The following is a 12,828-nucleotide window of genomic DNA, read 5'->3' as shown; positions in this document are numbered from 1 at the left end:
CATGAAGATACTGTGTAAACTAATCRTGTGCTTTTTGTCTCTACAGGGCAAGAGCTGGAACTCAAGAGAGAGGAAAGTGTAAGAACATACTTTTATATTGTTATTTTAAACTATTTGTTGTGATTCAAAATAAGCTTTGAGGTCAGTTCTTCTCATGTACCCCAAATTCCTGTGTTACATCTTCTCATAAGTCTTTTCTTCTTGTTTACAAAACCAGTGGGCTGCGGAAAAGTGGAAGTTTCAAGAAGGCARTATGCTTCAGTTCTACAACAAGCTCACCCGTGGTTTCATATGCCTGAATCCAGAYGGGAAAGTTGATGCTCTTGGTGATAAGAAAAATAAATATGGTATTTTTTGTCTGTTTTTATGTACGAAACATACAAAAAGAAGAGGACTTCATGTATCACTGAGATCTTTCTGTAGTCACTCCTGCTGTGAACAGATATGTCTTTTTTCCCTTAAAATTTACATGTTAATGGTTATAAGAATTCACAAATAAGATGTTTACATTACCTGTAAAAAAAGGACAAATCTCTCATAATATCTTTTCACTGCCTTTGTCTTAGAAAACAGAAACTTCTCACCAAGGGTTTGGATAATCCCTGAAGGAACTGTCATGGCAAGAACAGTTAAACTCTTTTGTAATAGATCCACCCAAACTTAAAACTAGCAATTTTGAGTTTCCAGGTGTAATTCAGTTTTGTTTCATCCTCGTCTTTCATTTTAACACTTTTTCTTCCAGTTTCCAGCTTCAGTTTTAGCATGATACTGACACTTATTCTAGATAGTTTTAGATTAGGCACCAGCATTTTTATTATCTTGGTAGTGGCGGATCTGTTCAGCATTTCTCACATCTTTTCTCGGACTCTGCACACATATTTTTGGAATGACAGAATAGACTCTTAAAGCCCACGTGMAAGTAAAGAAAGGGAGGTGAATACTCCGCAGCATAGCTAATAAAAGCATTTCAGAAAAACTGTTGCTCAAAAACTCAAATGAATAATGAGATATTTGTAGTATTGCCAAGCATTGAAAGTGAAATTTACTCTGTTTTCCTAAAACTGTTTTTATGAGTTACCAGTATTGGGTTTTGAATTTAAGTTGTCCGGTGATTTGAACAMTGAATAACTCGAGAGATTTGATCTATGACATGAACAATTCAGAGTATTTCTAGTGTTTAAAAAACAGTTCCGCAGCAATACCCTTCCTTTGAGGAGTTCAACTCAAGATCACAAAYAGTGACTTAGTAAAAGAAGGTGCTATTGTAGGAATCTGACCTCTAAGCTGTGCTGTTGCAGGAAACATACCTTTGCTGCTTGTTAGTGCTGTGTCTGTGACTGATGGATTATATCTGATTTGATTTCATAAAGCATCAGAGAATTCATGATCTCCTCATATGCAGAATTCAAATTCAGCAGAATGTTGCCCAATTTTTAGCCAGAAGGTACTCTCCTTTCTAAAAATTATTGCATTTCTAATGGTATTTTCAGATATAAGCATGTGACCTTTTTATTGCGTTCTGTACATTTTTAGTGTATTTTTACATTTTCAGAATATTTTTACATGCTATTTTATGTGTTTTAATTCCCCATGAATCTCGCCTGTACAGTTTTATGAGCTATATGATCAATCTACTGTGCAAACCTGATGCACAACTACCACAAATATCAATAGTTAAGTATAAGAAATATAATTAATTATCTTAGAAACAATGTTAGATAGAAACCAAATTGATGTAAGCTGGCTGTTGGATTAATTAATGAGGTTGGAAGTCAGAAAAATGTTTCCATGTATATGAKATGCAACTTCCCAAAGACTTAGTARTACTCGGAAATTAAACCACTGATCAGAAAGAGCTTGATTTTTTACATTATGAAGTTGCCCTGATATCAGAGAAATAGACATAGTCATCTAGGAAAAATTATGTCACCTTATTTTTATATTTCAGCGTACAAAATGAACACAAGTACAAAAATAATATAAACCTATCACGTATTTTTTATGCCTTCAGAGTATGTTTTCCTCTGTCTATTTCTATCAGATTTGTTTGGGTCACTTACATGTGCAGCAGTTTGTATGGCAGCTTGAGCATGTAAACATGTACAGCAGAAGTCAATGTCAATGCGTTGACTTCAAAACTGTGATTTAAATTTTCATTTTGAGGCTCTGCTGCTTTCCATATGCTTTGGAATAAAGTCTTCCAACATAAACTAGCCTTTCCTAGCAGGAAACTGCATGTCTCAGATATTGGCAGAACTGCTTAATAATAAATATGACCCTAGATTTTTACCAGATATAAGCGATATATTTTAAAGATTCTGAAAGTAGTCCTGGCAGATYATATGAGGTGATGATTTGGTTCAGGGCTTTTTAATTTCCCAGATAATTCTTTTTCTATATGAAACATAAGACCCAAATTGACAATTAGGTGTCACTTCCTGTGTTGCTCTGAGCACTGCAAGTCCCATCACTATTTTAGGTCCAAGGTCTCCTATAAATTGTGGCATCATCCCAATGAGCACAACGAGCATTGCCTGAATGTAATTCTGTTTTCCCAAGGACACTGTCAAAATCTTACATCACCCAGGACTCGCCTGGAGGAAACTGCAGCTTCCAAACAGGGTGATATGAAGTCATGGTACAATAGTTGTTATAACAATCAACTGCTGCTGGTGGAGACAATAAAAATGTCATTTCTTTAGCTTTCGTCAGTATTTTGAAGCTAGAAGAGGCAACTATAAAGCATACTGGACAATTAAAATTTTAGAGGCATGAGCCACACTGCAAGATTTGTTTTATAAATCCTCATATTAATATAGTAAAATTAAGTTTGTTTTCCTGCCTGAGAATTTTATGCTACTAACATTGCATAAATTTGGTTGCTATAACCCAGTTCATTGCATTGACATCCCTGGCTTCCTTTTTATGGAGTTTTTAAAATTTTAAAAAATTCATGAAAAAATAAAAAATATACTCTTACTTCTCAGGGTTACTTTCCTCCAGGCAAAGAACTTGGTAACAATCTCTAAATGTTCTAATGAGTGAAAATGGGATTCATTGATCAGAGGTCAATATGTTATGTTAGTAAATACTTATTTCATTCTTTCATCTTGAAAATGATAAATCAATTATTGTAATTAGATACAAATACAAATTAATAATCTTTCATACTCCTACCCTTTTTTTCATTAAACTCTTAGGTATTTTTGTTGTGTTGGTCAAAAGGAAAAATATATGCATATTCAGCAGTCATCAGATGCCACATCTTGCTCTTGCTGTTGTCAATGGCTATGTAACTGGAAAGGTAGGAAATGCTCTGATTGCTGTTTCATGACAATATCTCATTATCTATCTAAATGTAATACTATTTTAAATCTGTCTAATAAATAATCACGCTTCCAATCAGATAAGAAGCTAAGATCTACAGAATGGACCCAGGACTCTGCACATTGCTAGGCAAATTCAAACCTGGGATTTTGTTTAGAACCTGTATCTCGCAGCCTAATTTTTAATCCTTAGTGATTTTTTTTTTTAATGGACTAATTGATTTGGTGTATTGATACCAGATTGTTTCAAGCTGTGATTTATATTGACTTGCCACATGCTGACAAGATAGTTTTAATACCCAAGTATCTCCTCATTTTGGATAAGTACCATTTTTAAGGGCTGATTTTAAATGCCCATTTCTTTCCTTTGTGTTTTGTTTCTAAGTAATCTGCCTATCATAAGTGAACTAAAATATTCCACCTTTATTTTGATCCTTACTGTTTCATCCCATCTTCAAAGGCTTACTATTGTCTTTCTTTCTCAGCACTGGCAATAAGGAAGGGGGCAAATGCAGCTGTGGAGTTAGTTCCTGCTGATGGAACTCCCTACTGACAAAGGAAGAAATTCTCTCCCATTCTATTATTTAATCAGTGAATAATCTAATAGTGAAAGGAGGCCCCATTCCTCTCTTACATGATGTGCACTGGCATTAGAGGGAATAGAAAGCCTTCAGCAGAATTMGGTCTCTCAATGGGAATAGCTTCAAGCTGCCAGGCAAACTGTCAGATCTGCTTGCAAGACTTTCTAGTGTTCATGTTCATTAGTATAATTCTGATAAAGAAAACCTCTTGCAGCCAATGATGTTTCATGTAGAATGTATCAGCACAAAAGAGTGTTAACTGTGTGCTTGCATTTTGGATTTCTGTTTTCTGTGTGTATGTTACTGACAAGTTATGAGCTTGAGCAACCTATTTAAACACTGGCTCTCCTTTTTTTTTTTTTTTTTTTCCTCCTCTTCCAAGGGAATATGAGAAAAAAATTGTTTTTACTTAAAAGTCATTGAGGTCCTTGGAAGGAAGACATGTAAATATAAACCAGAACGACAATAAAAAGATGACAGTTGACCTTGAAAGGCACATCTGATCATATTTTGAAGGACATGCTATCTCACTTATTTCAAAATCACCTATAAAATCCGTCCATTTTTTTCCTTTGCTTTTTAAAATCTATACAGGATTTGATAGATTTTTTTTTTTTTTTTTTGAGTGTGAAGATCTCTCTTCAAAATGTAGTGTATTGTAAAGGAAAATTTTCTATAGAAATATTGATTCCTCACGTTTTGAAAAATCCTGAGAAATACTGATAAAAATGTGAAATTATGTGAATCACAAGTCTCTCAAATTATCTGGTTGATTATTTGCATTTAGTGTTTATTAAAGTCCTAGTTTTGTTTAAGTATGAAAGTATGAAAAAGCAAGCAAGCCTGAGAGAACAGAAAGGCATTTTCACATTAAACTGGTAGCCTCAGTGTAATGTAGAAGCTAAAACTGTGCCAGCATACTCTCTGTTTTGGATTTGACTACGTCTTGTAGTTCATACCATTGATTATTCTGACTTTGACTGTGTTAGAGCAAAGGGGAGACTCACTGYGAGCTGTGTGTGCACCTGCAACCAGATCGCTGTGCCATTCTGGAGTCTGCCAGGAATCCAGGTCACACCGTGACATTCAGTCTTCAAGGCAAAGGAGCTGATGAAACCACAGGATACGCTGGACTTTCTAAAGAATTTGTTGTGCATGTCAAGGTAAGGTGGCTGGAAAGACCTTAAGAAGACCCTTTTGAAATTTAGCCTTATAAAGCAGATTGTATTTAATTAAATCTCAGTGGATTTAGGCTGAAAGCGTGGTCCTCTTCCACGAGGTGGAGCTAAACTACAGTTTAATAGGTAGGTGTTGCTTGATAAGTTTTCCTTTACAGCTCTTCAAGGGAAAGATATGGAGATCYTGTGGCTGTGCAAATAAATTAAAACCTAGAGAAATAAAAGATGTATTCTCCAAATTTTAAGGAAAATTTCCAAGAGAAAGAAGGTATGTACATGGAGGAGAGCTGCAAGGAAGTTACTTGATTTGAAATGAATGTTTTTTAGCTTGCCCAAAGTCTTCTCAATGTTATGCTACACTGCTAGACAGTAGAAAGCAGTGAAACTGTGGGGTAGTGAAGGGCTTCCACTATTCAGGTTAGTGGCTGCACAGCATTACAGCGCATATTCCAAGGCTGAAGGTATACTTGAATTATCTGGGACTTATTTATTTACATTTTATGTATGCAAATGCACAAAAAAAAAAGTGCTTAAATCACTATAGACTAAAAATATCAAAGATAAGTGTGGAGAGATGCTGTGCTCTTGATGAAGGACTTGCTGCCTCTGATCCGAAGGGTGTGTTTCATCATGGTGCCATCATCCTGCTCAACACCAGCCTGTGCCAGGCTCTCTCGCTTAAACCTGATGGGAGCTGCAGTGGAGCGGGACGTCAGCAGCAGGAATCCTACTGGAAAGTGCATAAAGTCTGCTCTGGAGTCTGCATGTTTGAGAGCGTGAGAAATCCACAGATGTATTTGAAGATAAAAGACGGCCAGTGTAATGGAACAGTAAGCAATTCCTGTTTATATTTTCTTCTGTATTTTACTTGGGTAAATTTTTAGTGAATCTTTTTTTTTTTTTTTTTTTTTTTTTTTGTTTCTTGAACAATAATGTGATAAAAGTATTGCCCAATTTAAAATTGGTCATATCTTCTCCATCATTTGCCCAAGGAATGAAAGCAATACCGCAAGGCATGTTGTTAGATGCATTTGACAGTTGATTGTAAAATCTAATTCTATTTTTAAATTATTGAGAAAGTCGATGCGATTGAAGCCTATCTATCGCTAATGCTGGCTGTGTCAAGACCTATTTGCAGTAATACCTTTTCTATAGAAATAACTATGGTTGTACTGATGTGAACTTTTTGGAAGGATGTTGATGCTGTGAAGTGATGGTGTTTTATTCATTTTTTTAACCAATTTTACTGAACAATTCTATTTCATTTGAAATTCAACATCTGATTTTCTTCATCAACCAACAATGTAGAATTTATTATTGAAGTTACTTTAGCATTTATAAATATTCTTTGTATTTAAGAATAAAATTAARTTTGGAAAAAGATTGAGATATTCTAATTTTTAGACCCACAGTCTTCTCCAGCTGGAAATTTAAAAYTGAGAAGAAATAAATTTAATCATTACACTCAATGTTTACTAATCCTATATCTGTTTATTGATAACAATTGATAWAGTTTTGAATGTGGTAGCATGCAAACTTTTTTTTTGTGATTTAAAGTGGTATTATGTCTAAATTAATGACTGATGGCAAAAACACTAATGCACTAATGCACTAATCTTAACACTAATGTTAAGATATAAGCAGCTGAGATCTACGACAGTTGTTCCATTGACTCCAATAGATTTTGCAAAGACCAAAAGGAGAGTTTCACATGCAGCTTGTGCTTTTCTTTCTAGYAGTTATTGCATCAAAATGCATTAAACATAAAAAGTTTAAAGTATAATATATGAAAGGACTTCTATCTAAGGAATATCAAACTGGGATTACTACTAAAGTTCTAGTCCTCTTAGAAGTGTGTGGATTGAGTAAAGGCTTTTAAATTTACCCTGTAAGTACTATGAAATGCGTATTAAAAACGTTAAGAGCAGGTAGTAGCAGCAGTTATCAAAAACAGAAAAAATATAATAACATTATCTCAGGTAATACTAGCAAATAGGCATTATGTATTCATATGTATTTCCTCAGTTGTCTGTTATAGTTCTTTCACGTTCAATGCTCTCTTGACTTGAAAATTGACTACGTGAGAAACTGCTTTCAAGATATCTTAGACTTTGCTAAGTCCTAACATGAATCAGGATACTTTCATATGTGGTCTTTCACATACTCGGTTTATGTGACTGGTCTTACCTGACAACAGCAGAATAAATTGGCCCAAGATGTAGATATGCATGTATGTGTGTAATAATATAAGATATTAAGAAGAATCGAAATTTGAAATGTAATTAGAAGAAGAAAGTAGTGTTCAAGTCTTACTAAACATCCAAGTTCCCTAACCACATCTGTTCAATGATTGAATTTCATGTTTCTGTTTTGATTTCATAGGGCACTGGTGATGAATATTGTCACTTTAAAATTGAACATAATTTGGAAAGTGGATCTGTAAGTCTAGAATCAGTGAGAAACAAAGGAATATATGTTGGTCTTCTGCCGGATGGACAGGCTAAGCCAGTTATTCACACTGGAGAAAAAAATATTTTATTCTATCCACAGGTCATCAAATGTACGTGATTTCTTAATATGCTACAGTTTGCGTTTGTGATTAGTGGGGTTTTTTTTGGCAAGACTTGAAGTAAAAACATAAAAGTTAGGCTTACACAATTCACTTTGCAGGATTTTAGTTCTTTTAAGGGTGAAAAGTTTATTATACCCACACAATTTCCCCTAAGTGGCTTGTTTTTTTTAATTCTTTTTTTTTTCTTATTTTTAGTCTTTTTTTCAATAAATAATTCAGAAGAAACTTTTTTTTTTAACTGAATAAGAAAATTTTTGAGTATAAGACACTTAAAAAGTGACAAAGTAGTTGATATCTTGGGTCTGTTCTCCATTCTGGATACAGATAAGGGAAGCCTGGGAGATGCTACCTTGCAGCAAGCTATACCAGTCTTTCCTATTTTTACAAGAAAATCTGTAGACTTTAGAGAGCCTATACYTGAGAGTCATCAGGGTAATTTCATTTTTAATGGTGCAAAATATTGTGCACTTCCCTATACCCTCAAGTAGATTGTTTCTTCTGCCCTATAGTCAGATGTGAAAGCTATGGCAGTCAAATGCTCCCTCACTAGGCTGAACTATTTTAGTTGACTAGTGAGGACTGAGAAATTCCCTCTCAGCACTCTCTGGATCATGGTCACTGGATTGCCTGCTTGTCTCCTCTCCTGCACTAGTTTATTTCAAATAATTAAGTTAATATTAAGTTTTTTTCATTTGGTTAATTGTTACCAGCCAGCATTATCATGTTAAACCTACAGAGAATGCCAAAATTACAATTTTTAAATTTGTATCTTGTAGAAAATGTGACAGAGATCAAGAGAAGAAAGATTATGTGAAAAAGTAGCCATCAGTTTTAAATTCCTTTGGATGTTTTTTCAAATACAAGCAGTACAAGTTCATCTAGAATGCTTTGATCAGCTATGATCAGTGTATCATAACATACACTCTTACTATTTTGTTTTATGTCTATTTTGACTAAGAAGCACTGAAGCACTGTGAAAGCCACTGTAATGGCATCCCCACCATTCAGGGAGCAAAAATGCTTTAGTCAATGTGTCTTTGTACAAAAGAGGAAAGAATTTTCTTTTGTACTATTTGGAGGATTGGGTTTCCCATGGAAGTTAACAAAATAGTGCTATTTGATGCTGTTAAAACAAAGCTAAATGTTAGGGGTTTCCCCCAATACCTTTAACTCAGTAAAAATAAGATAAAAGGAACTAATATTTTCTGGCAGAGCAACCAAGATTTATCTGTTTGCTATTTAATATTATCACAAATGGCCTCTAGCACTTTTCTTTTCAGCATTCTCCACTTTAAGAAAGGAAATATTGGGAGAGTGGGAAGCTTATCTTGAGGAAAACTACGTTTGAGCAACTCATTTGATTCATACATCAATGTTAAATTGTTACTTAGATTTTCAAAGCAGTAAATGGATTTTTATTGGCATGCCATATTTTTTCTACTTTTCATTGCATGCTGCTAACAATGAAAGCCTATTACTAGTGGCTGTGTGGTACATAGAAAAAAGATCTTGGCATCTGTTCGGCAGAACAATTGCAAGGTCTATTATTAGTGTTTGTCATTGCATATATGAGATACTTCTGAGTGAGAAAAAGCAAGTGATTTGTAGCTAGTGACAGAGTTAGCATTTCACTGTTTTAGTTGGCCGTGAGGAGCCCATGGGAACATCTGCAGCACCCAACCGAAAGACAAAAGCTTTCAGAGAATCTGAACACCAACCAGCAAATGAGCAATCTGAACAGCAACCAACCCAGAAGGCAGGGTCCCAAAGCCCTATAACTTTTCCACCCACAGGTAAGCAGTAATCTACAAAATATTTCTTATGTAGTACTACATTATGTCTACCTTGTATGCATGTTCACAAGGAATTAGGTCAATAAGAAGTTTTTTTTTTGGTTTATTATTTAGTCAATGATCATTATATAACTGTTAAATAATTTCACAATATCATTTTCTAAGTATCCAGCCATCTAATCTATTTGCCTTTTTTCTTTCTCTTCCTGTGAGAAGATCTGTAGCCTAAATTAGGCTAATATAAGAGAGAGACCTAGCAAAAGCCCACTGAAAGAATGGAATATTTCCTTTTTATGCTATCCAGATTTATGTCAGATTCCTTTTTAGTTTCTTTTTCACTTACTGGGGAAAGAATAAGGTCTAAATATGAAGCATGCTAGCTTCATCTCTATGGTTAGTTGGGTAGGAATAATTAAAAATTGTTCCACTCATGGCTTTACTTAAGCTGTGTTAATTTCGTAAATTGTCTAAGGCAATGATTTTCCCATATCAACATATTTCTGGGAATATTCAACATCCTAGTAACTAGAGAAGCTGTGACTGAGGAGCTAAACAAGAGTCAACTAGTGATACAAATGTTAAAGAGTTGGGATAAGCAAAGTTTCTTCCTGTCCCTCATTTATTTTGTTCTTCTCAAGGATACTTTGACTTCACAACTTGAATTGTGTAATATTACCATCAAAAACAGATGGGGTATATGCAAACTACTGAGATCTGAATAGCATATAGAGATACATCCACATAGCTGAAAAAAAAATAAAGGCAAGACTATGCTGGGGTTGTCAGTATGAGAAAATAGGCAAAGTCACTAGGAGCTAGTCACAAAGGCATTCATAAGGCAAATGCTTCAACTGGGCAGCTCTTTTTTTTTTTTTTTTTTTCTTTGCCTGTTGCTCAAACTGCTATTTTGAAATGCACATAAAACCTGTGAACCATGAACACATGAAGCCAATGTGAACCAATGATAAACATAGCGAACTTAGTCCTGGGGTACATGTGAAGTAAAAGGAAAGATTTTGAAATACTAGGAGTTGAACCAAAATGCATTGCTTAAATTCAAAGGTGTGGGTTATTATTTCTAAATTACTGCTACGTGTTTATGACAATGTTTCCATTCTTAACTCAAAACACCCACTTCCAGTTTCTAATCTGGGACTTCATGTTGAATTACTGTGTCACATAGCCTTCTCAAAGTGGTGTAGGCTGTCTGCAAATAATGTGATGTGCTGAATTTAAAACTCAAGGCAACAACACACAAAAAGCAGCAACTTGATTTTAGGTTTGAATACTAAAGATGCTTTTATAGAAGCAATATCAAACATAAAATTGGTTAAGTATATAACACTGTTAGTGCGTGTGACATTTGTAAATGTAGGTTCTACTCATGCAAAATGAATAGAAATATTAAAGTTACTTTGTCTTCTGAAGAAAATGCTCATATAGTTTTAGTCGTTTTCCCTCACAATACTTTAAAAACTGACTATTGGCATCTGAGGGTGAGCCTTAATTTCTAATCAATATTGATTGAATACTCATTTATTTTTTCTTTATTCTAAGAACTAACATTCAGAAAAACATGATACTTGCAATTAATATGCAATCTAGCTCTATACTTAACATCCCAATTTAAAACAGGTTTACTCTTAGAAAGTCCAGACCATCTTTTCTGATTGGATCTGCTAACTGATCTCTGTTTTTCCACAAATAATTCTGGTTTAAGGATTAAACAAAAACTGTGCTACATCAGTAGGGGTGCAAATTCTCTATTCCTCAACACACTGCTTTCGCCCTACAAAGACCACCTCAATTAGAATACATATAAAGCACCACATTCCAGACTCAAGACTAGTCAATTGTGCTGGCCAGGACAGAAAAGAGAATTTGTTTACAGTTAGAAGAGCAGAGAAAGTTTAGGGATAAAGGACATGAAGCAAAATGCACTAAAGATTCRAACTACTAATTGTGGATTTTAAAAATCCACAATTGAGATGCAAAAGCCATCCAAAATGAATAGCTCTCCTGACAATATAAATTACTGTCATACACTCTATCAAACAGTGATAATGAAGGAATATTTTGTGATTTCCCAGGTGACATAGTACTGGCAATTTCTTCTTTGTTTGTCCCCTTCTGTAATCTTCTTTAAATTTCATTGGTGAAAACATGTCTGCATGTGCCAGTAAAATTGAAATAGGAGGTCCAAAAGCAACAACAAAGCTTATGATGCTGAGAACAACTTTGTGGTTCAGTATTAACAGATTGTCTCTGAGGAGTAATTTCCATACCCTGCATGCTCCTTTCTTGTGTGTCTGAAATACTGTTAATTTTTATTAGTTGCTATTAATTTTTATTTTAGTGCAAAATAATAAAGAAATAAGATGTTTAATTTCCATTTGATTTACATTGGAAATAATGTTACCAAAGAACCATTTAGGTTACTGCACAAGATTCTGCTCTGGACACTATTTTCACTGACTGTTATTTCAAGACTGTCATTCAATCATATGACCTCTTAGAACTCTTAGATTACTTTCATATTGTTTTAGATTTGGGATAAGTAAAGTCAGAAATGATTTTTTTTATGAGGCTATGTAGAGGGTTGTAACTTCTCCATCATTCTCATCAGATTTATCAGAATGAATATTTGTCACTATGGATTTACATCATTGTGCCCCGAAGTGTATAAACTCCCATGACTAATTCAGGGTAACCATCAAATCCTCTTTTCAAACTGGAATATTTTTAGCATGTCAATGACACTGATTTTCATGTGTAAGAAGAGACAGTATATTATGTGGCAAAAAAACATTTCAAGCCTCAGAAGAATATAGTAATTATTTTCACTAGGTAGGCAGAGCTCTTTGCTTGCAGGAGCTACTTTGGTTAGCAACTGCCAGAGTATGGAATTCTTTTAATTAGAATGAAGGATGCAGAGCAGCTCTTGATTCTTTATGCTTTTAATAGCATATTTCATGATTATTTGAATCTGTTTACTGGGGAATACTTGTGAGTCACATCTTCTACCTAAACAAGTAAGGTGTGGTGTTAGATAGCTGGAAAGAGCTCTGGCTCTCTGAGTTACAAGTGAAAACAATGGAGGGCTTCAATTATGAGAAGTTAAACTCATCTAAGATGTTAAAATTGTCATTTTTTTTTCTAAAATGGTTGCTTTGTTACAATAAACACTTGAAAATTTGACAAATGTATTTTTAGAGTTGTGCTATACCCCATAATGCGTTTTTTTTTTTTAATTTATTTCTCTTAGCATTTTAACGAAGCAAAGTTAAAAAGCAGAGGATTCTGATAGTAAGTTATCTTGTCCACATGGAAGTATGCTGATGCATTGGGGAGTTCTTGAACAAACCAGAATCATTGGTT

General features: G+C 34.4%; 1 protein-coding gene across 1 annotated transcript in view; it reads left to right on the top strand.

Moving 5' to 3' along the window:
• Positions 1-5,849: 5,849 nt before the first annotated feature.
• LOC112956589 (lipoxygenase homology domain-containing protein 1) overlaps positions 5,850-12,828 on the top strand; it is a 124,683-nt gene continuing 117,704 nt past the window's right edge. Inside the window, exons 1-3 of the mRNA XM_026050096.1 lie at positions 5,850-5,915; positions 7,468-7,645; positions 9,298-9,450. Coding sequence (XP_025905881.1) covers positions 5,850-5,915; positions 7,468-7,645; positions 9,298-9,450 — 397 coding nt within the window. The remainder of the gene's footprint in view (positions 5,916-7,467; positions 7,646-9,297; positions 9,451-12,828) is intronic.

The sequence above is a fragment of the Nothoprocta perdicaria genome, unplaced genomic scaffold, assembly GCF_003342845.1.
Source record: "Nothoprocta perdicaria isolate Ctin4 unplaced genomic scaffold, notPer1 scaffold_65, whole genome shotgun sequence".
NCBI classification, from domain to species: Eukaryota; Metazoa; Chordata; class Aves; order Tinamiformes; family Tinamidae; genus Nothoprocta; species Nothoprocta perdicaria.
Note: the sequence above shows the minus strand (reverse complement) of the source record. Positions and strands in the feature narration are given on the sequence as shown.